The sequence below is a fragment of the Emydura macquarii genome, unplaced genomic scaffold (genome assembly GCF_026122565.2).
Source record: "Emydura macquarii macquarii isolate MOO-44397 ecotype Brisbane River unplaced genomic scaffold, CSIRO-AGI_Emac_v2 contig_2676, whole genome shotgun sequence".
NCBI lineage: Eukaryota > Metazoa > Chordata > Testudines > Chelidae > Emydura > Emydura macquarii.
Genome location: NW_027132813.1, coordinates 3,594,200 through 3,620,571, shown reverse-complemented (window position 1 = coordinate 3,620,571; position 26,372 = coordinate 3,594,200). Strand labels below are relative to the sequence as shown.

The following is a 26,372-nucleotide window of genomic DNA, read 5'->3' as shown; positions in this document are numbered from 1 at the left end:
AAGGCAACGGGACAGAAAGCCGCTTTTAGATAAAGCAGTTGGACTGTGACAGCCACGCCTGCTCCTTCCTCCGAGATAACCGGGTTGGGACAGCGAGATAGATTTTGTAAGAGTGATGTAACAAGTGGGGTTTGCATCACAGAGGGTACTGCGCATTAGCAGATGAGGTTAGATGGAGAGGAAAAAGAGTCAACTTCTAAACAAAGTCACATTTTGATAGATCAGTGTATGGAAAGCCAAAAGCCCCAACTGAATGAATCTTACAATAACTACTGTGCACTTCTACAGAGGTGTCCGTCTGAGGGGTTCAGAGCGACTTACAAAAATTAATGCTCCTTTGTGCGGTAGGGTTCTTATCCCAATGCTACAGGAGGGGAACACGAGGCACCGAGAAGAGAAATGACTTCCTTGGGGTCACACAGCAAGTCGCTCGGCAGAGACAGGAGCAGAATCTAATCTGACTTTGTCTTTTGCTTTAACCACTAAGACTCTGCTTCCTCCTTGCACTTCCTCTTTCGATTGATATTTTCCTTTGACTTACATGTGTGACCTTTCAAGCTCTCAAAATACCAGGTCCAAGCTCAGCAATTTCATGACTATTTATTTCATGCAGTTTTGTTGTTGCCTTCTCTGTGCCCAGGATATTAAAGAGACAACACGGATGAAGTAATATCTTTTCCTGGACCAACTTCTGTGGGTGAGAGAGAGACAAGCTTTCAAAAAAGAGCTGTGTGTGAATCGAAAGCTTGTCTCTCTCACCAACAGAAGTTGGTCCAGTAAAAGATATTACCTCACCCACCTTGTCTCTGTATTTATTTCAAGCATGCTACATATAACTTACCCTCCAGCAATTGATGGTATTGACTGGGCCTGACTGATGTCCACATTTGGAGTTCTTGGACCAGGCTTTGATGCTGAATAACTGGAGGTGAAACACTCATATCTATTAGTTGATTTTAAAAATCTCAGCTCTTGAAAAAGCTATCTGATAAGTGTCCCTTCTAAGCGAGGGCAATAGGAATCCTTAGCCAAAGGCCTGGGCTTTTCGCCTTAAATCTCTAGAATGTCTGTGTGTGTGGATACTGAGTGAGGTTATTTCTACTTTCTGTTCTCCTTGTCCCTATGTTTGATAGGCAGATTCCAAATAAAACAATCTTACTAAATAAATATTGACTTATTACAACGAACTATGGCTGCATAGTTTCTATTCTTCCTAAATCCTCATCTCCACCCTACAAGAATACTAAACGTTGGCTAAAAAGTTAGCACATCACTTTTCCCCATTGTTTTATGGACATTCACAAACACCTGTCATTTGAATAACCAAATATTCTAGCAAATACCATTTTGATTTTCATGTCTATCCAATGAATGGCACAAGAGGTTGGGACTGGTACAACAGGGCACACTGGAGAAGCGTGTCATCTGGATGCTTCTGATTAACAAGACTCACTAGAGAAGTGGCTAACCCTGGGCCCTATGCTCAGTGGTGTTGAGCACCTCCTGCAAAGGTGCTGAGTGCCCTAAACTCCCAGGAGGCAAGAGCACTCAGCATCTTGCATTGAGCAGGCTCAATGCTTACTTTTGAGTGATGGATTTGGTTTAGACACTCCCCTTCCCAAGAGATGAATGGAGAAAAGTCATGCTTCAGTGCCAGTATTTCAACCTATGTGGAATGGAAGGACAACAGTATATTGTTGTCCTTGCTGATGTTATCACCACCACAGGGAGAGCTGGGGATCTGGTTTTCAAAACCCTTTCAGACTGTAGATCACCTCTGCAGACCGAGAACTTCTCATAGATACTTGCCCTCCCCGTATCCTGTCCCTTGGTTACATGAAATTAGCATGGAATTAAGAAAACAAGATGGTGTTTATTTCAGTGACCAGGCTGCTGCTGCTTGTTCTCTTCATGTCCTGTCTGGGCTGTTTATTTCCTCTCCCTGAATGAAGGACTTCCTAGTTATTAATGCTGAATATCCTTTGTTGCTCTCACTTTCTCTGTTCTGGTTCCTCCAGGGCTCTTTGCAGGGTAGTTCTGTCTCCAGGGTGTTTACTGCTTTCAAAACTTGGTATCACATGCAATTTTGGCCAGAGCTGAACTCACGCCAAAGCAAGGCTTAACAAAGAATGACAGGAAGCAGGTATGCAGTGTGCAGAGAAGTTTTAATATATTTTCTTTTTAGTTTAGTTTAGCAAAAAAGCCACCAGAAACCCTCAAGTCCTGGGCTGTGCTGATACTAGCAGGAAATCTCACAGATTAAAGAATCACAGACTCATAGGACTGGAAGGGACCTCGAGCGGACTTCTAGTCCAGTCCCCTGCATTCAAGGACCAAGACCATCCCTGACAGGTGTCTATCCAACCTGCTCTTAAAAATCTCCAATGATGGAGATTCTACAACCTCCCTAGCAAATTTATTGCAGTGCTTAACTACCCTGACAGTTAGGAAGTTTTTCCTAATGTCCAACCTAAACCGCCCTTGCTGCAAATTAAGCCCATTTCCTCTTGTCCTAGTCTCAGAAGTTAACAAGAACAATTTTTCTCCCTTTTCCTTGTAACAACCTTTTATGACTTGAAAACTGTTATGCCCCTCCTCCATCGTCTCTTCTGCAGACTAAACAAACCCAATTTTTTCAATCTTCCCTCATAGGTCATGTTTTCTAGACCTTTAATCGTTTTTGTTACTGTTCTCTGGACTTTCTTCAATTTGTCCATAGCTTTCCTGAAATGTGGCATCCAGAACTGGACAAAATACTCCAGCTGAGGCCTAATCAATGTGAAGTAGAGCGGAAGAGTTACTACACGTGTCTGGCTTACAACACCCCTGCTAATGTAATGCATCCCAGAATGATGTGTGACACTGTTGACTCATATTTAGCTTGTGATCCACTGTGACCCTCAGATCCCTTTACGCAATACTCCTTCCTATGCAGTTATGTCCCCTTTTGTATGTGTGCAACTGATTGTTCCTTCCTAAGTGGAGTACTTTGCATTTGTCCTTATTGAATTTCATCCTATTTACTTCAGACCATTTCTCCAGTTTGTCCAGATCATTTTAATCCTATCTTCCAAAGCACTTAAAACTCCTCCCAGCTTGGTATCATCCACAAACTTTGTGTGTCTTCTCTGTGCCATTATCTAATCACTGATGAAGATATTGAACAGAACTGGATTCAGAAATGATCCCTGCTGGACCCCACTTGATATGCCCTTCCAACTTGACTGTGAACCACTAATAACTGCCCTCTGGGAACAGTTTTCCAAGGTTATGCACCCACCTTATAATAGGTTTATCTAGGTTGTATTTCCCTAGTTTGTTTATGAGGTTACGTGAGACAGTATCAGAAGCCTTACTGAAGGCAAGATATACCATATCTACTGCTTTCCCGCTATCCACAGGTCTTGTTACCCAATCAAAGGAAGCTATTAGGTTGGTTTCACATGATTTGTTCTTGGCAAATGCATGCTGTCTGTTACTTATCACCTTATTATCTTCTAGATGTTTGCAAATTGATTGCTTAATTATTTGCTCCATTATCTTTCTGGGTACTGAAGTTAAGCTAACTGGTCTGTAATTTCCTGGGTTGTCCATATTTCTTTTTTTATATGTTGGCACTATATTTGCCCTTTTCCAGTCCTCTGGAATCTCTCCTGTCTTCCATGACTTTTTGAAGATAATCGCTAATCTTAGATATCCCTTCAGTCAGTTCCTTGAGTATTCTAGGAATGACTGTGACACTCCCAGGGTACTCACTGCTGGTGGCCCCTGAAATACCTAGATGGATTATTAGTTTAAAAGAGTTTATCTTTACAAAACCCAGATTTGGGACCAAGTTTGAGTGAAAGTGACTCCCCTTATTGTGAAGGATGAGAGCATTATCTCTAGCACAGTGACTGTGATCAGGACCGGGGCTTGTGTTACCAACTATCTGCTCAGCTTTGGTCAGGAACGATGGGTTTAGTGTACTCTTGATTCAACTTTGCATTGCAGGATAATTCATCTCCCAGGGGTGCCAGGAGGATTAGTTAATGTTGTAAAGTGATTTATGTACGTTCTAAGGATAGTGCTATTTTAAGGTCAGTTTTTCCACATCAATAACTTCACTGTCGTAACAAAGGGCACACAGGTGTCAGCACAGTTAATGCATTAAGGGCTGGACTTGACATAATTCTACTGACTTCAGTGTAGTTACTCTGGATTTACGCTGTTGTAAGTGAGGACAGAATCAGGCCCCAAGTCTCTGTGCCTATGACCAGTTGAACAACAGCGATGGGGCGTGTCTGTACATCTGGCACATTGCTCGGTTTCTGATGTGGCCGTCCCATATTATTAGACTGATTCTGCTGTATAGTATGTCTCCCTTCTCACAATTATACAGAGCTTGCTTATACTGCATGCATTCCTTCCAAGTGTGGGAAGGGACCTGGTATGTATTATTGACATGTAAATGCTTACTTATTGCTCCGTGCATCCTGCAATATGCAGACCCCTTTCAGGAGCACTTGCTTTGGTTTTCCTTCTGCCTTAAGGACAGAACAGTGACTATACTTTGGGAGGCTCCTGGGCTCCAAGAAAGAACACCCTTGTTGGATTCTTGTCTTGGAAACTCCTATCTTCCTATCTGTCTCCCACTCACCTATACTCACATTTGAAGTTCTCAATCTGGGTAACTTGTGATGGATCTGCAGAATGCCTCAGCCCTAAAATCCTTCCCCAGCTCCTTTGTTCTGTAGGTGCCCTTTGCTTGCAGTCAGCTTAGTTTCTATAGGGGCTGGTATACACTGTAAACTTAGATTGACATAGCTAGAACACTCAGGGGCGTGAAAAATCCACACTTCTGTGCACTGTAGCTATGCCAACCGAACCCCTGCTGTAGATGCAACTAGGTCAATGGAAGATGGAATTTCTACAGTGACAGGAAGACCCCTTCCCAACACTGTAGTCTGTGGCCACAGCACGGGATTACAATAGCATAGCTACAGTGCTGTAGCTATGCTGCTATAGCGCCCGTAAATGTAGGCATGGTCCTTAGATTGCAAGCTCTTTGGGACAGGGATTGTCTCCTGCATCTTGGACAGCACAAAGCATGTTGTCAAGGCTTAGCAGATGATAAACAGAGAATGGCCTTAGCCCCCCTGACCTCTCAGCCCTTGGATCTCATAGCCACACAGATGGCATCTCTTAAGAGAGAAGCAGTAGGGGAGGAGGGGGTTATAGTTTAAATTATCATCACGCAGCGGTGGAAAGGCCAATTACACAAAGAACAGCTTGAGTTGCCTCTTCATGGACAGATGGTCTCACCTGTATTCACTGGCATCTCTTTGCAGGGTATCATCAAGGCCTATAAGAGCGGCCTCACCCTCCAGGGAAACAGCACCAGTCTGGGGAGATGGGACTTTGTCGGCTCTTTCTTCTTCTCCGTCTCTGCGATAACAACCATCGGTAGGAGTCCTCTGCTGCTTGTTGTGGGTAGCCTGGGTGGAACATGGATGGAATGGGAATGAATAATCACAGGAACACACATTGCTCTCTCTCTGTGAGACACTGTCTTTCCCAGCCACTGGTATTTAAATAGATACAAACTGCATGCAAATTACCAGTCCATTTGTCTCTCATGAGCTTTTGCCTGACTTCCAAGCTGAGCTTTGTGGAGGGCCTGCTGATCTGTATAGCGGTCAAGGACCCATCTAGTTTGGCACTGTAAGAAGAGGGTGATGTGAGTTTAGTCTCTAAGCCCCATACTGTAGGGTATCTGAGCTGTGGGTGGAGTGAATGTGGGACTAACGAGGAAATGGGGAAGAATGAGCGACAGGGGTGGCAGGAAATCGGAGAGATTTTTTTAAAAAAGACTTTAAAGAGTCACTTTGGAGATGGTGTGTAATAATTATCATGACTTCATCTGCATTCCAATGGTTTATTTATATTGTGTTAGTGCCCAAAAGAACCATTGAGGTCCAGGGCCCCATGATCCTGGAGGCTGTACAAATATTTAGTAAGAGATGGTCTTTATTCTAAAGAGTCTACAGCCTAGTTAAGACAAGCTGCGACAAATTCTGCTGCACAGAAATGAAGGGAACAGAAGGAAGAGGCTAGTAACAGTGAAAAACACATGGGGTTACATGGATTAGCTAATCTTAAGTGTTGTCCCTAGCCTCTGTTTGCCAGAATCTGGGAATGGAAGACAGGGGATGGATTATTTGATGATTACCTGTTCTGTTCATTCCCTCTGGCACACCTGGCTTTGGCCACTGTCCGAAGACAGGATACTGAGCTATATGGACCATTGGTCTGACCCAGTATGGCCATTCTTATGTTCTTGTATATATAATATTAATAAATTCCAGTGGCCCCTGTCTCACGATTAATAAATGGCTCTGAAATTCTGTCCTTGATGTATGTGCCAATATGTTAATAGCCCTGACATGGGAATTAGAGCATCAGTCACTGAATATCAAAGGAGTTCCATAGGGGTCATTCTGGATTTCCAGCTTTACATTGTATCTCTCAACCCTCTTTGATCTTATTTTCAGATCCAGATTTATCTACGTGTCATGCAGATGGGGCATTGTTTTTACTGCTCTGCTTAGTACTGAAAATACGTTGACATCAGAAATCCTGAACCTGGATGAACAGGGATGATAACAGTAATAATATAATAGTTAGCTTTTCTACAAGCTGAGAAATAGAAAAGACACCCCTGTGATTTTACTGGCTTGTTCCTGGACTCTCTGGTTTCCTTTTCACACACTTTGAATCTGAGAAGGCTGAGAGCTACGGCTGTATGTATAAACCACAGGATGGCGGTGCAGCCTCATTCTAGACTGAAGATTGCTCAGTCATCCCAAAGGAGCAGGAAAATTTGGACGCTCTAGCTAATAGATGCTCTGAGCTCTGACTTAAAACTGGCTACCTGCTCAGAGCTCATTTGCCTATGTCCATAATTCATTATACATAATTTCCAAGCCAGTTGGAATGACTCTGTTCCCCCAAAGCCATTTTAGCATTGTGCTTAGCCACACTGAGCAAAACTAACTTGTCTTTTAAAAATGATTTCCTAGCAAGGTCTTTTTTTATCGTTCCAACAGGATTTTAGACTCTTATGCTTTTAAGGCTTATGCCCTGCTTTCACTGAGGGATATAACCATGCTAGCTGGAATGTTTTTATAATGGCAGTCCCATAGAGTAGACTAAGATTTAAGAGTGCTTTTAAAAAAATAAATAAACAAAGCCAGTGGCAGTGGGCACGCTAATGTGTGTGTGTATGTGTGTGTCCCCTTTCCCTACCATATACACACATTCCTCAAGGCTTAGACAGGTGCATTTGGTGGCCAGTGATTATGGTATTACCTGATGACTTGGGAGACCTGGTTCAAGCCCTCGCTCTGCTGCATGCTTCTTCCTTCTCTCCGTGCCCCAGTTCTCCAGCTGTAAAATGCAGACAGTAGTACTTTTCTACCTCACAGGGGCTTGTGAGGATAAATACGTTAAAGATTGTGAGGTGCTCAGATATTATGATGATGGGGGCCATATTAGTACCTTAAGTAGATAGAACAAGCCAGGGTAGCTCTTCTACTTACAAAACATGGATGGACCAGTGTTAAATAGAAACCAAAGCAGTTTGGCAGGCAAGCTTGTTATGTGCTAGCAGTTTAAAAGAAAAGTTTTAAAATTTGTTTTTAATATGTTTGACTAAAACCACTTAGTTTAAACTGGCTCCTCTCAGGCGGCTAATGCCTTGTAATGTAACGTTCTGTTTGAAGCACAGGAATACCAGTGAAGAGACAGTCTAAAAATCCAAATCTGCTGCCCATTCTCCTTTTATAAATGAGAGTAGAGTACTGTACGTGTTATACTAATGCCCATTAGATGGCAGTGTCGTGTCTAAGGGAAAAATACAGGCGGATGATCACAGCGCCTCATGCAAGAATACTATATTTGAGAGCCCTGTCCATGTTTATGCAAGTTCTGGAGACATCAGAGGGTCTTACTAGGAAGGAAGCATGGTCCCAGACCTCAGGGCACAGCTAAGAATGAGACTGACTTTTCAAAGCATGCAAAGAGACAAGGTCCCTTCTCAAAGAACTTGCAATCAAGGTTAGAGGAATGTGACACACACGGTGATAGTTCTGATACAGGACCGTGTGTGCTGCGACACACTTGTGCAAGATCAGTGCACAGGAGTTTAGGTGTGGTTTCGAAGGCAAGAGAGAGTTGGTCCCCAGCACAGAGGGCAGTATGAAAGAAGCCATGGGTTTGAGATTTGGCAGTAGGATTTTACAGGGAACGAGTGGGGGAGGTGCAGGGGGTTGTATGGGTTTTGCCTCTCAAATTCAGGCCATTGCTAAATCCTCCTGCTTCTTCCTCTACTGCCTCTTCAGATTCTGCCTCCGCTGCCCATACCCTTCTCCTTGCTTTGATGGTCTCCCACCTGGAAAGCTGTAATCTTTCTGGTCTTCCCATTAGCTGCCTGGCTCCCCTCCACCTTCTCTGGCAGTGCATCACCTTCAGCACCCACTTCAAACACCATGTCCCCTTCCTCAAAATCCTGTCAACTCAGAACCTTCTACTTCTCATCCCTGTTGCCTAGCAATATCCTGTTCAGACCCTGCATGCCAGTGTTATCGGTTCTCAGAGTCTCATGATATTTGGTGTGTTTCTTAACGTCAGCTCCTAGAGTGTGATTATGTGAAACTCTCAACTTTGGCTTAAAAGACAAAGTAAGCTTCTAGCCCGCATACCTGCCGAGGAAAGCTTGAAAACATGATCCCTGAAGGCTCAAAGACCGAAACGGAGATAAGAAGAACCTGAAAATGTTTGGTTTTTAGACCAATGTTTCTTATGTTTTTTAGGCCAATCTCATGATTTTTATGGGGCCTGCCTGATACATGATTTTTAAATGCTTGTGGTTGGCAATTTTGGCACTCTGCCAGTTCCACCTCTCACCTCACCTTTTAGTTTCCTTTGCCTACGTGCACCTCTGTGCCTTTTCACCTGCTGTCCCTTACATCTGGAATGTCCTCCTTGACCTTCCACAAATCCTCCATTTCCTTCAAACCCTTTCACATACCTCCCTCCCTTTCTCAAAACCCTCCAACAATAACCTGCTAGGCCCTATTTAAAAAAAAAAAAAAATAAGCAATAAATACATGATCATACTTAAGGAACTAATGCAGCAAAGCTTATCCCCCCAACAACTCTAACCTGTTCTGTGTGAAGCATCCTCCACCCCTCATTCATGTTACCAATGCTTCCTCCCACCACGGCCTCTCTTGCCATGATCAATTTAAACTGTCCGCCCTGCAGGACAAGGACAATCTGCCTATGGGGCTATATACAAACACTGAAGCAGGTTCTGAGTGGGGAAGAGTGTTGAAGGTGAAGATCAGAAGCTTGAATTTGATGCAGAGAAGAAAAGGAAGCCAGTAGAGGGATTTGAGGAGAGAGTGAATTTCGGGGTACATCAGTGCCAACCTTTGTGGCACCTCTTGCTCAATTAATGCAGGGTGGTACCATGTGCCCACTGGATCCCAGAGCCCCAGGATGCCCTGCTCTCTGCGGGGGAGCAGTTACCCAGGGCTTCTTTTACACTTTCTATTCACAGAGCTAAATTGCATTGTGCATGAGTTCCAGTAAAAGTGCCCCTCCTCCGTCCTCCCACCAACCCCCATCCCAGGGGGCGAGGAAAGAACTGTAAATGTACAATAAAATAATTCCCTTCCCAGTGCTCATTGACAAGGTGTATTGACCCTTCAGGAGAATGCCCCAAAGGCACAAAGGCAGATGCAAGAAGAAGGCTGCGGGAAGAGCAAGTCAGAGATGGTATTTATGGCTTTGCCGCAGATGGCCCTTTGGGGCTGTCAAAGGCCAGTTCAGGTCTGTGGAATCATGGAATTACTGGCAGCTCTGGAACACTGTGCCAGCAAGTGCTCTTCAGTGCTTGTCGATGTGTATGTGACTGCCTTCCTGATGCTGCCCAACAGGTAGTGGCATTCCCCAATGAGCAGACGTGTTCCAAATAAAGCTGAGACTTTGTTTTGTTTTTGTTTTTTTACAAAACATTTTTTGGCCAAAAAAGGCAGATTCAGGTCAACTGGAACATAAGAACAGCCATACTGGGTCAGACCAATGGTCTATTTAATCCACTATCCTGTCTTCTGATAGTGCCAGTGCCAGATGCTCCAGAGGGAATGAACAGAAGAACAGGGCAATATATCAAGCGATCCAGCCCCTGTCATCCAGCTCCAGTTTCTGGCAGTCAGAGGTGTAGGGACATCCAGAGCATGGGTAACGTCCCTGACCACCTTGGCTAATAGCCACTGATGGACTGGCCTCCATGAACTTATCTGATTCTTTTTTGAACCCAGTTATACTTTTGGCCTTCACAACATCCCCTCGCAATGAGTTCCACAGGTTAACTGTGCATTGTATGAAAAAAATACTTCCTTATGTTTGTTTTTAAACCTGCTGCCTATTAACTTCATTGTAACTCCTTATTCTTGCGTTATGTGAAATGACACTTCCTCATTCACTTTCTCCACATTGTTCATGATTTCATAGACCTCAATCATATTCTCCCCTTGATCATCTCTTTTCTGAGCTGTTCAGTCCCAGTCTTTTTAATCTCTACTCGTGTGGAAACTGTTCCATACCCCTAATAATTTTTGTTGCCCTTCTCTGAACTTTTTAAAATTCTAATATATCTTTTTTGAGAGGAGGCGATCAGTACTGCATGCAGTATTCAACGTAGGGGCATACCATGGTTTCATATAGTGGCATTATGATATTTTCTGTCTTATTATCTATTCTTTCCTACTGGTTCTTAACATTCTGTTAGCTTTTTGACTGCTGCTGCACACTGAGGAAGGGTTTCAGAGAACCATCCACAATGACTACAAGATCATTTCCTTAAGTGGTAACAACTAATTTAGACCCCATCATTTTGTATTTATAGTTAGGATTATGTTTTCCAATGTGCATTACTTTGCATTTATTAATATTGAATTTCATCTGCTACTTTGTTGCCCAATCATCCATTGAAGAAATCTCTTTGTAACTCCTCACAGTTAACTTTTGACTTAACTATCTTGAGTAATTTTGTATCGTCTGCACATTTTGCCACCTCACTGCTTACCCCTTATTCCAGATCATTTATGAATATGTTGAACAGTGCTGGTCCCAGTCCAGATCCTTGTGGGACCCTACTATTTACCTCTCTCCACTGTGAAAACTGACCATTTATTCCTACCCTTTGTGTCCTATGTTTTAACCAATTACTGATCCATGAGAAGACCTTTCCCCTTATCCCATGAGTGCCTGTTTTGTTAAAGAGCCTTTAGTGAGGGAACTTGTCAAAGGCTTTCTGAAAGTTCAAGTGCACTATATACACTGGATCAACCTTGTCCATATGTTTGTTTACCCCCTCAAAGAATTCTAATAGACTGGTGAGGCATGATTTCCTTTTACAAAAGCTGTTTACTTTTCCCAACATATCATGTTCATGTATGTGTCTGATAATTCTGCTCTTTAATGTAGTTTTAGCCTATTTACCTGGTACTGAAGTTAGACTTACTGTTCTGTAATTGCCAGGATTGCTTCTGGAGCCTTTTTAAAAAATCAGTGTCACTTTAGCTATCTGCCAGTCATCTGGTTCAGAGGCTCATTTAAGCGATAGGTTACATACGACAGTTAGTAATTCTGCAATTTTGCATCTGAGTTCCTTCAGAACTTTTGGGTGAATACCATCTGGTGCTGGTGATTTTTTTTTTTTTTTTTAATATTTATCAGTTTGTTCCAAAACTTCTGTATTGACACAAAAATCTGGGACAGTTCCTCAGATTTGTCAGCTAAAAAGAATGACTCAGGTATGGGAATCTGCCTCACATTCTTTGCAGTGAAGACCGAGGCAAAGAATTCATTTAGCTTCTCTGCAACAGCCTTGTCTTCTTTGGGTGCTCCATTGACATCTCAACTATTCAGTGGCCCCACTGGTTGTTTGGCAGGCTTCCTGCTTCTGATGTGCTTTTAAAACATTTTCTGTTAATTTTTGTGTCCTTTGCTAGTTGCTCTTCAAATTCTTTTTTGGCCTGCCTAATTATACTTTTTCACTTAACTTACCAGAGGTTTTGTTCCTTTCTATTGTCCCCAGTAGGATTTGATTTTCAATTTTTTAAAAATGTCTTTTTGTCTCTAACTGCCCCTTTAACTCTGTTGTTTGGCCATGCTATCTTTTTTCTTTTTGGTCCTCTGACTGTTTTTTTATTTGGAGTATACTTATAGTTTGAGCCTCTATTATGGTGTTTTAAAGAAGTTTCCATGCATCTTGCAGGCATTTCACTCTTGTGATTGTTCCTTTTAATTTCCATTTAACTGGCTTCCTTGTTTTTGTGTAGTTCCCCTTTTTGAAATTATATGCTGCAGTGGTGGGTTTCTTTGATATTTTCCCCCCTACAAGAATGTTAAATTGAATTACCTTATGGTCGTTATTACCGAGTGGGTTCAACTATAACCACCTCTTGGACCAGATCCTGGGTGCCACTGAGGACTAAATCAAGAATTGCCTCTCCCCTTGTGGTTCCCAGGACTAGCTGCTCCAAGAAACAGCCATTATTGATATCTAGAAACTTTATTGCTACATACCGTACTGAGGTGACATGTTCACAGTCAATACAGGGATAATTGAAAATCCCCTACTATTATTGGGTTTTCTGTTTTGGTAGCCTCTCTAATATCCCTGTGCATATCACAGTCATCATCACCACCCTGGTCAGGTGATTGGTAGTATATTTCTACTGCTGTACTCTTATTATTCAAGCATGGAATTTCTGTCCATGGATATCCTATGGGATTTTTTGATTCATTTAAGATTTTTCTCTATTTGACCCAATGCTTTTTTGGAACTTACAGTGCCACTTCTCCACCAACTTGACCTATTCTGCCATTCCTATATACTTTGTATCATGGTGTACCATTGATTATCATCATTTCACTAAGTGTCTGTGACACCTATTATATCAATATCCTCATTTAATACCAGACACTCAAGTTCACCCATCTTATTTTAGACTTCTAGCATTTGTATACAAGCATTTTATAGAATTTATCAATATTTAGTTGTCTGCCTTAATGTGATGTAATTGAATGGGACTCTTTTTCATCTGATTGTTTCTCTTCAGCTCCTATCTGTACTTTATCAAATTCTATCCTCTCCTCCTTACTAAAATATAGGGTAAAAATTAGGGTATAAATGTGTCTGGCTGAACCATGTGCTCCCCCACACCTGTCAGCTTTCTCCCAGTCCTTACTTTAAAAACTCCTCTATAACCTTTTTAATTTTACATGCCAGCAATCTGGTTCCATTTTGGTTTAGGTGGAGCCGTCCTTCCTGTATAGCCTCCTCATTTCCCAAAAGGTTCCCCAGTTCCTAATAAACCTAAATCCCTCCTTTGAATACCATCATCTCATCCATGCATTGAGACCCTGCAGTTCTGCCTGTCTAACTGGCCCTGCATTTCAGAGAATGCTACCATGAAGGTACTGGACTTCAGTCTCTTACCTTGCAGCCTAAATTTGCCCACCAGGATCTCCTTTCTGCCTATATCTATGTTATTGATATGTACAGATACCACAACCACTGGCTCCTTCTCAGTACTGCACATAAGTCTATAGAGATGTCTCCAGAGGCCAGAAACCAGCAGGCAATTCACCATGCAGTTCCCCAGTCATCACAAACCCAGCTATCCATATTTCTAATAATTGAATCCTCCCCCATTACTATTACCTGTCTCTTCTTAATAACTGGGGTCCCCTTCCCTGCAGAGGTATCCTCTCTCCTATCTCTCTCTCCTCAGTGCAAGAGGATTCCATGACATCATCTGGAAGGAGGGTCCCAACTATGGGATCATTTCCCTCCATTCCAGCTTGGTGTTCTCCTTCCCCAAGACTTTCATACTCCTCAACAACACAGAGATTGTCAAATTGGGGATGGAGCTGCTCTACTGTGTCCCGGAAAATCTCGTCTATGTACCTTTGTCTCCTTTAGCTCCTCCAGTTCAATCACTCTGGTCTCAAGAGTCCATACTCTGTCTCTGAAGGCCATGAACTGCTTGCCCGGAATGCACACATATGCCACCTGCCCACGAGGCAAGTAATCATAAATGCTGCATTCAGTGTAACAACCTGGATAGCCTTCACCATGCTGCCGGACTTTTGCCTGCATTATTTTTACTCTTGCAGGGGGTAGTTTGTTTTGTTTGTTTGTTTGTTTTTGAGGGGGGTGTTAATTGGCCTACATTTAGAGAATGTTTATTAGATGTATGAGGCTCACTCTCTAAACTCCCTCACAAAACTCCCCTGTTCGATAGCTTCTCTGGTCACTTACGAACTGCTTTTCATACCCCTATTCTCTCTGAGTTAGCCCTGACAAGGGATCAAAGCATGGCAGGCTAGAACCTGGTTAGGAAGCTCTAGCCTTGCCTAGCAGGCTGCTAGGCCCAGCATACAGCCCCCCAAACAGATTACACTCTAAGCTTCAATCAAGCAGGCACACAGCAAGCACATAACAAACTAACAAACAACAAACTCACCCCAAACATCATTCCTCCTTCATCTGGAGAATCATAGACTCATAGGCTTGGAAGGGACCACAAGGGTCATCTAGTCTAATGCCCTGCCAAGATGCAGGATTTGTTGTGTCTAAGCCAGAGGTGACACGTGGAGGGGCACACGGGGTCACGTGCCCCCTCCTCCCCAGATTTGCTGCTTGGCTTGTACTGAGCATGCTCACACAGACTGAGCATGCTCAGTAACAGTCCTGAAGCCGGCTGCCCTCACTATGGCCCCACCACTATCAGCAGGCATGGGTCATCTCTGGTCTAAACCATCCAAGACATGGCTAGCCAGTCTTTTTTTGAAAACCTCCAGTGAAGGATCTTCCTCAACTTCCCGAGGCAGTTTGGGAGGCAGAACTCCCTCGCAAAACTGCCCTTCTGGCTGCTCCTGTTTGCTAGCTCAAACATTTCATGAATTCATGTTGAATTTACCAAATTGTTTAACCCCATAGTAATCAGACAGCAGCTAACACAAACTCAATCAAACCAACCGATGGAATGTATAATATTCATACATTACAGGCATCTTGGTTTTCAAATTCAGATAGGACTTGGCAGTGTTTTGATTGGGTTACCAAATTATACAGGAGCCTGGAACTGTACAGGGCTGTGGCACAGATAGGTAACGATGTGGTTCAAAGATGTTCTAGTCCCATCTGCCCTACTTACTATTATTTATTTGTATTTTTGTAGCACCAAAAGGCCCCAGCCAAGCGAGGAGCCCATTGTGCTAGGCACTGTACACACAGAATAGGAGATAGTTCCTGCCCCAAAGAGTTTGTTTTAACCATGTCAGGCCATAATCAGGTTGCACAGCAGTTCTGTGAGTGTAGATTGGACCTGAATGTATTGTTTAATGGGCTGTTCCTTTCTATCAGCATGGGAGGAGCGGAGGTTCCTTGTGATGTTTTTCTGATTGTAACTTGTAATAGTACTTCTGCAGCTCATATTAGCTGTGCTAGGCCCCAGGAGCAATGAACAGATTCAGACAAACTCTAGCTGTGTTTGCAGTTAGGGTCCCAACACTGTTTCCCTGACCAGTGTGAACAGGGAATCCTGTGACAAAGCTTTGCTGTCAGTTAGAAGGGTCTCTAATGGAAAAGGCCCTGGCACTGCATCTCAGTTTACAGGCTGTTGGATCCAGTGCTGTACTGATCCCATTATGCCCTGGGCTGTACTGTTTTCCACTGACAGGGCAATGCATTTTCCCCACAATTCAGCCGACATTGCTTTTTACTCCTTCCCCTCTCTTTCCCACTCCCTACATACCGCTCAGTCTGACATGGTCCAAATGAGGCTCCCATTCTGGGATAAAGTCACCAAGACCCTGCACTAATGCTTGAAACCCACCCTCCCAGCCTTTGGTGGCATTAGTTCCAGTAATAGAGTTGAAGTGCCAGTGCAAGTACAAGGAATTCTGGCGTCTAATCCCCCCTCTGCACTAGCTCATTGGGTGACCTTGGTCTAGTCACTTCACTGCCTCGGTTCCCCCCTTCACCTATACAAGGGCGATAATCATGACTTTCCACCTTTGGCAAACACTTTGAAATCTACCTGCTAACTGCTCCTCCTGTTACTGCAGACTTGGCACAGATGGACACATGGCAAAGAGCCACACGGAAAGCTTGAAAAAATGGTAGGAGTAATTTCTTTAGTGTAATGGAAGATAGGGGAATCACATAGCTGTGCCCCCTGGGTCACGCTTCAGGCTCTCCATGTCGAAGAGCTCTCAGTGCTTGTGCATTTCTGATGTCAATGGCATAAGGGCACTCAGGAAAGCTAAGCCAAATTAACTGAAGATATGAATTTAAAGCTGATCAATTAGATCACATTACCCACCTGTGTTGGTGGACACTCTCCTTCAGAAATGAAGTGACCTTAGACTACTTCAACTTAATTCAGGGAATGAAGTGAGTTAAGCTGAAGCTACTTCGGAATGAGAGCTTCCACCTGGGTTGAACCAATGAGCTTGAATTTAGGGATTTTAACAGCAAACCTTCAGTTCATTCACTTAGCTTTCCTGAGTGCCTCTGTGTAAGATGTGTCCTAAGGGAGATGACAGCATCAGTGTTGGGTGGCACAAAGGCCCTGTCTAGTTTGTGGTTTGGTCTGTTTTTAGAGCCAGTACCACCCCCATGTAGATGCACTGCTCCGATGTAAGACGGAGCTTGCATTAGATGCAACCCACTTACTACGGTCAGTCCCATTTTGCACTTGTGCAGTGTGCTCCATATAACTACATGGGCTGTGTTTATACTGGTACCAATTTGCCTAGTACAGCGAAGCCCAAAGGGAGAGATGGGTCTGGTCTCTGGGAACACTGAGATAGGTTTGGCCTCCTCTCGCGTTGCTCCGTTTCCCAAAATGATCCTGAAAATGGGGTCCTTTCTTTCTACCTTTGCCAGCTTTTCCTGCCCATGCAGTACTAAGGCTGTGGAAAGCTTTAGTGCTGGAATGAGCAATCTGTGAGGAAACGGAAGAGCTGCCCAAGCCAATACACAACCTTTGCTAATTTTAAACAGAGGGTAGAAAAGGGAACTCAGAGCTGACTAGTTATATAGATACTCATTAGATCAGCATGACTCCTGTTTGGGTTTCAGCTTTCCTGGGTAAACACCGCCCCTCTCTGTCCCCTCAGGACCAAAGGAACCTGTGAAATGCCCTGAATCTAATCTTACAGAGAGAATCTGGAAACAGTTAGAATCCCACAGGAGTGCAACACATCCAGGAACTATCAGACCATAGAAACACCCCTCAGGTTCTCTCATCGAGCACCCTTTTTTGTCATGTACCTGGACCTCTTGAATTTCTTACTCCCTTTACTCTCTGCAGGGCTACAGCTTGTACAACGGACTCTGTGGACAATTACATTTAAAAAAAAAAAAGCCTCTGTTAAAAGAAAATTAAGGTTGCAAAGTCAGGCGCACAAACATTAGGAATTGCCTGTGCAACCTTAATGCAGCACTTGTTCGTGTGCATTATGATAGTCGTTCATTAGATGATCACATACTATTTTTTCTCCAGGACCCCTGCCTCCTACAGGGGATAGAACTTTAGAACTAACCCTTTGAAGGCAGAAATATCAGAAAGTGTTAATTACAGTGTATGTTAAAGTAGGTCCTGACCAGCCATTTAACGTATGTCAACAGAGCAAATGAAGGTGGGGGGGGATGGACCTTGGATATGGATTTGAGCTGAAACAATTGGCACCATATCTTCACTACTTCTGTTACTTGCACTAGCTAGATTAAAGCAAGCCTAGGTATCTTACCTGTGCTACACTCACACCTTCATTTGCTTGTGTAGACTTATCCTTAGACCTAAAACTATTTCCTAGAGGGAAATGTCCTCCAGATACTAAAAATCAGGATTTGAGGGGGTGAGGGTGAGATTGGGGTTTGTTTTTTTTGCAGAGGAATAAGATTTTCAATGTAGTTTAGGCTCCTAAGTAAAAAGGTCAGTTTTGAAAATGGGACATAGGATCATCAGCCACTTGGGCACTTTTGAAAATGTTACTTTGTGCCACCCCATCTCTTAACTGAAAAGGCATCCTGTAAATAAAAACAAAAATTGGGTCTAATTTTTCTTCTCTGCTTTATAATGGATACAAAGCAAAAAGCACAAAAGCCTGATTGAGTTTGTGTATGGGTCACCCTTAAAAAGAAAAAAAACCAACATTTGTGTAGAGTCTGAAGACAAGCATTGTTTATATGGTCTACAGAGCCTTCTGCTGTCTCTACAGCAGCAGTTGCCTAACAAATCGTATTCTCAATGCCACATTGACGTCAATAATACTCACTCCAAAACAAAGAAGTAAATATTCCTGTCAAATCCCTGGCTAGAGTAATGGGTAAGGGAGGAAATTCAGTGACTGGCAAATGAAATGGGAAAAAATGGCAGGGAAAGACATTTATTTTCCAGCCTCTGAGAGGATGTTACAAACAATGGGCAGTAATAAAAATTATATATGGAAGGGGCTGGCATGGCCCCTTTAGAGCAGTGACCTCCAGTGCTTAATTTGTAATAAAAAGAGAGGTGCCGGGGCTCAAGCAATTTTTTTACTTTCATAACTTACACGGCAAGCCCAGAAATGCCAGGCCTATGAACTGCCAAACCCAGAGGTGCCAGGGCTCAGCCCTGGCACAAATTAAGTACTGGTGATCTCCCATTTCTAGTGTAAAAGATGGAGGACTAGCTCTGGGGGGGAGGAAGGCAGGCAGAATGTCCATCAGAATTTACCTCTCTGTTCCTCTCCTGCCAGGCTATGGGAACCTGAGCCCCAGCACTGTGAGCGCTCAGATCTTCTGCATCTTCTTTGCCCTCTTTGGGATTCCTTTGAACCTCATCCTCCTGAACCGGATTGGGCAGCTGATGCTGTCTGGGGTTCAACAATGTGCCAAGCGCCTAGGGGAGAAGTTGCACTGGCAGGTAAGCAGTGTGGCCAGAAGTGTCTGAGCCACATATTAAGGTAGATGGATTGTCTGGTCTGTGGGGTGAATTACCTGATAAGAGAAGCACTGATTGCTCTGCCTTAACCTTTGGTTTATAGTAACCAAATCATCTCTCCTGATATCATGGAGAGTTGTTATTTAATTGATAACTTTACTTACTGTTCTGATTAACAGCTTCCCCTCCAGCAATAAAAATGCCAGATTCTAGGTGCAATTCACATTGCCTGGATATGTGATCTGCTTGTCATTAGCCTTAGTTAGAATTACACTCCAGAATTGCAAGGGAGCATTTGTGGATTAAACTTGAAAACAGCTCTGAATTTAGTGCTCAGGCAAGGGAGGTAGTGGCTAGAGTCAAGCACCATGCACACAAATACTGTATAAGCCCTGGTCTACACTGTAGAGTTAGATCGACCTAAGGCAGTTTATGTCAACCTATTTCTGTAAGCATCTACCCAGAAATATCGCTCCCGTCCATGTAACTCACCTGCTTCACCGACTTAATAACTCCACCTTCACGAGAGGTGTAGCACTTAGGTCAATGTAGTTAGGTTGACACAGTGTCCATGTAGACACTACATTGCTTACATCAACTGTTTCTGCCTTTCAGAAGCCATCCCACAATGCCCCACACTGATAGTTAAATCAGTATAAGCACTCCTGGTGAAGGCGTGCACCACAGACACCAGGAGCGTAGTGTGGACATGCAAAAGTGATTCAATTACTGCGGTGGCTGTATGTCAGTGTAACTTAGGTCAACATAATTTTGTAGTTAGACATACCCTAAGACTTTCCTCCACAGCTGTGCTATTGTATCTCCGTCCTGATCTGCAGCAAACCTTGCTATTCCACACCTAGCCTGATTCTTCCTCCACCTTCCTCTTCTGATTTGCCAATACACCCCATTCCTGACCTGCAGCACCCCTTGCCATGCCTCCTCTCGGCCTTGGTTTTTTTGAGATTACCCATCATGCTGATTATGACAATATATATGGGCCAGTGATTGCACAAATATGAACAAGCTGAGATTCCCACACTCATTTCACCTAAACTGGGGTGTGAGCTGAGTATTTTATTTATTTCACTTACTTTGCCTCTGTATGTCTCATTCAGAATTGAGCTAATAGCACCTTCCCATGAAATACAGTATGTGCAATTCCAAATAAAACCTGATTCTCTCTGTCATTAGAGAGTTCCCACCACTATTTCTTTGTTCTGTTGTTTACTAGCTAATCCCAAAAGAGCCATTCCTCCATGACATGCAGATACTGTTCACCCTATTAAATCCCTGATGTGGAATTCAGAAATATACGTTGCATAACCCAGACATTTGAAATATGCATTCTGTATTTTCTTGGCGATGGAAAAGAATTTCTTTCCAAGGCACAGGCTACTAACACATTTCAACTATAGGCTGTGCTGTAAGTCCCTGAAAACTGACCGATAGATGTGCTGGTACTGCCTTCTCTCCAGCAAAGGTTTTTCCATTGGCTATCCAGGAACATCTGGTGATTGACAGCAAGATGGTTTATCCTGGGCTGTCACTCCTTGTCTTCAGCTGCAATAAAAGAAGCTAGTAATACATTAAATACTTCCTAATACTAATTTCCCATCATAGTAATGGGATGTAATAGTGGTAGTTGCCACAGAGATGTTGGGTGAAACCCTGACCCCACTGAAGACAATGGGTGTTTTGAAGTCAGTGGAGTCAGGATTTCACCCATTGTGTGTGATCACAGTTGGGATGGGAGGTGGTCCACATGACTGTGACCATGAAGGGAGGTGTCCACAAGCTAATCTCTGTATTAGCAACTGGTCCCCAAGAAGGGAAGGTTTGAGGCTCCCTGCTCTGTAGCACTGTGAATGGTGTCATCGTCATCCTGTAAAAGGATGTAAATGCCCTAAGGTCCTAATTGAGACTTACAGGCAAAGGGTTTGTGATGTCCCTTTGCACGGGATGAACTTCACCAGGTGTGGACAAGACAAAAGCCTTTGCCTCCAGCCCAGCCAGCTCAGCTCATGCCATTGGATGCCGTGCCTGGGCAAGAGCCGGCACATTCTGGAGCATCAATGTGCTGTCAAGACAAGACGTGTCTATCATCTTCGATGGCCTGCTCAACAAGAAGTGCTGCGCCCTCTGTTTGCTGTCTGCTTTAAGCTGTCAGCCATAGATCTGGTGGGTTTTTCTTTTCTGTTTGACTAGGAGACAGCAGCCATATTGACCAGGACCTCTGCGCTAGTGACTGGCTTGTTGCTGTTCCTCCTGCTACCCCCCTTGCTGTTCTCTGCCATAGAAGGCTGGACCTATGAAGAAGGATTCTACTATTCCTTCGTTACCCTCAGCACTATAGGCTTTGGAGATTATGTGATTGGTAAGTAGATGGGATTTCATCACTCTCACCGAGTGGAAGCCAATCAAAAGTGGGTGGCATACGGGGTCACCACTTGGCAGTTTTAACCCTTTACTGAGCCCCAGGACTGACAGCACATGCATTGTGGTAGGTCTCTGACTTGGAGGGTCAGAGGAGAGGAGATGGTTTCAGAGATAGCTCGGTCAAGCATGGTGACTCCTCTGCATGGCAAGAAGAGTAAAGCAATCTCTTCAAGCTTGGTGAGCAATCTTTCTGCATCTAGCCACCTTATGAGATCAGAACTCGTCAGAGGATTATAGCCTTCATTGTGAGGTCTGATTTTAAAAATGTGCAATGTAAAACCTCAACACCTGGAGCGTTTTGTCTTGCTCTGATCCTAACTTACAGTGCCCATAACAGATTGTGACTGTCTCCTCCTCTGTCAAAACACAAGGCAGATGCCTAGGGTTAGGCTGTTAGGCAGCAGGGGCAGTGTTCTCAGCTTTGCCAGAGAAAATGGGACCGAGCCCAACTCTGACTGTGTTTGGATTGAAACACAGGACGTGCCTTTTTGATAAAGCTTTCCCCATTAAAAACATACGAGATATAGAAACACACACACCCCTGAAGGCCTAGGAGACACACAGAGGAAAACACCTTATAGACGTTTCTTTTTTCCTTTCTTCATAACTCTTGTTTGGGACTTAATTATCTTAGTGATGGGCACCTTAGAAATAGAGACAGGCAAACAGATTTTACTCCCCATTTTATGCAGAGGCTTGACTACTGTGAAGCTCTTTAAGCTGCCTTCCATAACTGGCCTAGTACCATAGGCATATTGGGCTCAATACAGGAGTAACTGGATAAAACTGTGTTATGCAAGAGGTCAAACTAATGGTGCCTTCTGGCCTCAACATCTATGAATCTACACTTCCAGTCAACCCTCCTGTTGTAGGGATGCTTCAGTGTGGCTGCCGCCCTCTCTCTGATCGAATCGTTCCAAACACCTTACTCATCAGGTGACCTTCATGGAGAAAGTTTTCCCCTCCACAAGTCCGAATGGTCCATCGAGTTGCCATTGTTACTTTTTTTTTTTTAGAAGTTAAAGGAGATATTCACTGCTAATGGTTGTTAAACCTCAGGTTGAAGGTGAAAGGTGCCTGATTGACAACCCAGGAGAATGCAAGAGTCTCTCTAACTGAAATTCACCTTTGTGCAGAAAGCCAGTGCAAAGCCTATGCGTTACTTAAATCTCATGCCTAAGTGGGACAGAGGTTGTGCATCGGTTTTGTGTTCTTCTCTGCATAGGGCTGAATTGCACACTTCATGCTCAGAAGGGGACGAGTGTAGGCATGAAGTGGAAGGCTTGTTTATTACCAGCACAGGGCTATTAAGAAACAAGTAGGGATTACTCAACATTAAATAAGTAAGATTATAAATGACCTGGCAGCATGTGAGAGATGCCTGGCAACTTGGTTATGTTTATTTTAATTCTGCCATTTTGTATTCTTTTCAGTAATGTTTGCATAGCCATGGGTTTTCAATGGTGAAAATGACAAACTTTCCCATTAAAAATGAAAGTTAGGAGCCAAGCAGCAATAAAGAAAACATTAATTCAAGCACTTTGTCATCTCCTGTTTGTGATTTTTATCTAGCATATATTTGTGCCTGCAAAGTAAATGCCTTTCCCAAACTATTTTTTCAACACAGTCCATGCAGGAGGTAGAAAATAATGTCAACCCCTTTCTGGGGTTTGGCTTTATTATATTACCATAGCACCTAGGACATAGGACATAGCACCTTGACAAACACAGAACAAAATGGTGGTATCTGCACAAAGAATTTAAAATCTAAGTAACCAAGAAATCAACCAAAGGTAACAAAGTTCAGTTCAAACCTTCTCCCCAGACTTGACTTTTCTGAGAGTTTCTCCCAGAGGGCGGCTCAGCCCTTACCTTAGATCCCTTTTCACTCTCAGAGACTCACTTCTACTTCACTTATATCCCAGGTGGTTCAACAAAATATCTGCACCCGTGAATAAGCAAAACCCCCTTAGCCCTGTCCCAGCCAGGAACATGTGTTAACAGGATAGGGCAGTGTTTCTCAATTGGGGTTCCGCGGAACCCTGGGGTTCCGTGGGAACACTGTTAGGGTTCCGTGAGAAAGTGACATCGCGCTGCCGAGAGCAGCTGTTCTCCGCGCTGCCAAAAAAGGGAAGATGTCCCGGATTTTTCGGCGGAGGGTATCGAGTATGAGTGTAATTTCCCCGCAAAGCCTAAAGGGTTCCACGGGGAAATTTAACTGAGAAACGCTGACCTAGTTGTTTGTATATAATTTGCTTATTTCGACTTTTTTTTTGGCCCCATATGTAAAAATACTGTTAAGAGTTTGGGGGGTTCCGCAATTATTTATCGAGTTCAAAAGGGTTCCGTGGCCAAATTTAATTGAGAAACACTGGGATAGGGTATTTCAAGCAAACACTGCCATTCCATGACAGTATTCTAGTGCTTAACAAAAACCAGAGGAATGGGACGACATGCATGTAACCACATCCATGGTCCTGTCAGCAATTTCATTTTGAAAATGGATCTAATTTTGGTTTCGTTTCTCTTCTTTATGGTAGTATTTACAATTCACAGTGACTTGTGAGCTGTTACTGACATAGCCATGAAACAGGTTTGTTTTACATTGCCTGCCTGTCAGCCAGATAGCTGGCACGTTCACGTTTTATACAGGTAGCAATATCATTTTGTGATATTTTCATCATGCCCTTTGCTACACCAGCCAGCATGGAGAGTTATAGGTGTCCCATATTTCTAGCTAATCCATTACGTTTTTATACCGCACCTGTCTTTGTAGTATCTGAACACCACCCTTGCAATGCTGGAGGAAGGTAAAGGGTCCGTGGCATATCCCAGGGTTGCTGATGAGCAGACACCAACAGTCCTTCCCACCCCAAGCCTCTGCTTTAGCTTTAACTATAAAGTCTCTCTTACAGCACTCTTGGTCCAATCTGTGAATGTTTGGGTATTTTCTTCCAGGGATGAACCCAGACCGCACCTATCCTGGCTGGTACAAGAACCTGGTATCTCTGTGGATCCTTTTTGGAATGGCCTGGCTGGCCTTGGTCATCAACCTGTGTATTACCTTGCTAGAGAACTCTGGTGACCTCTGCCAATGCGGCAAGAAGAAAAGCAAAGAGTTGGAGCAGGAGTTAATGGACGGCAACAAAAATAGCAGTCCGAGGCCCGATGACATGGAGAACTGCAACAAGAAGGACACAAAGCCTGAAGGGTCAGACTGAATAGCACGCACAGCTTCTGTGGGGCAATGTGATCTTTGCAGAAGGAACATCTGATAGACCAGCCCTCTGTGGTTTGCCATGAGTTCTAGCTCCGTTCTACTTAGAATGCTTGGTGTGGAGTTGCCTTGAAGTTCAGCCAGACAGCAGAACTGGGTTTAGGTGACTCTTCTGTGAATCAAGTGATAGATACAAAATGTTGCATTTTCATATTTTGAGAGCCAGAAGGGAAAACCAAAAGCACTTTTTAGTGTCAGTGGCTCCAGGGCTTCTTCCAGCCCAGTAATTACAGTGTACTTTTGATCTGGCCAGAAATTGGATTGTAAATAGATTTTGATAAATGGGAAAATCTGAAAAGGAAATTGTTGTGAGATTCTCATGGCATAAAGACCACAGTAGTCTGTGTGTTCCTATTAGCTCACTGGCATGTATACCAGTACCTCCTGCTGGATGGAATGCTGAACTACTCATGGGGCATTCTGTCAAGCTCATGAGACTGATCAGCGGGTTTCCTATTGAAATAACTCCTCAGAAATCCTTTGTGCTGCTTAAAAAGATCTTATGGATTCTAGTGCCTGGTACCCTTACCCGACTCATTCAGTGGCGTACCGAGGGTCTCTGGCGCCCGGGGGCCAAGCCTACATTTGTGCCCCCCACCTCACACCTCACCCCGTGGGTCCCGGCTCTGTCCCCCAACTGCCCTGGGGCGCAAATGTAGGCTTGGCTCCGCTGCCTCCCTCCTCCCCACACTTACCTGCCACGCGGCGCCCACCTCTCCCACTGCAGCAGCAGCTGCACAGCCGGGTGCCAGCTTGGATGGGGCGGCCTCACCCCCCGGCCTGGGGAGGGGGTCTGGGCCAGCCCTTCACAACGTGTGGGGGGAGGCACTGAGGGCACCCCTCAGAGCCTCCTGCGCCCCCCACCCTGCACAAAGGGCTGGCTCCCCCAGCACTTACTTGCCACTCCAGCCCCATAACCTGGCACTGGCTCGGATGGGGGTATGCAGGAACGGAAGCAGGAGTAGCTGTCCCTCAGTCTCCTGCGCTCCCCACCCTCAGCTAGTTGCGAAGGGCTGACCCCCCCACACTTACCCGCCACTCCAGCCCAGCCCAGCCTCACCACCTCGCCCCCCACCTCAGTACGCCACTAGACTCATTCCCAGTCTTCTCATTCAGTCTTTCCTGCTGTGCGACCAGCATCCTTGATCATTCATTTTGAAAATCTGGTCTTTTAGGCCAAATTTGAGCTTTTGGATGAGTTCCCACTATCTGCATGGGACCTATGTTCAAGAAAAGCAATGGGCAGAAGAAAATGTGACAGATGCAAAAGGCAGACTTTTGGGGTAGAGGGTTCAGCATTTAGAAATATAGATGGCTGGGAGCATGACAATATAGACACTTGAGTGCCTCACAGTCTCCCAGGATCAAAGGTCCTGGAATGCTTCCAAAAAGTGGAACCATGTAGGATAACTACAAAAGAATAGCACAAGCAAAATCAGGCTAAGGCACAAAATGAGATACACCTAGAAAGAAACATAAAAGGCAATAAGAAGAGGTTTTATAAATATATTGGAGAAGCAAGAGAAAGAAGGAAAGTGTAGGTCCACTACTTAACAGGGAAGGAGAACAAATAACAATAAAACTGGAGTGTTTAATGCATA

General features: G+C 44.0%; 1 protein-coding gene across 1 annotated transcript in view; it reads left to right on the top strand.

The window, feature by feature from the left end:
- KCNK17 (potassium two pore domain channel subfamily K member 17) overlaps positions 1-25,550 on the top strand; it is a 42,461-nt gene extending 16,911 nt beyond the window's left edge. The window contains exons 2-5 of the mRNA XM_067565376.1: positions 5,331-5,445; positions 18,871-19,037; positions 21,264-21,432; positions 24,453-25,550. Of these exons, the coding sequence (XP_067421477.1) occupies positions 5,331-5,445; positions 18,871-19,037; positions 21,264-21,432; positions 24,453-24,715 (714 nt within the window). The 3' untranslated portion in view covers positions 24,716-25,550. The remainder of the gene's footprint in view (positions 1-5,330; positions 5,446-18,870; positions 19,038-21,263; positions 21,433-24,452) is intronic.
- Positions 25,551-26,372: the final 822 nt, after the last annotated feature.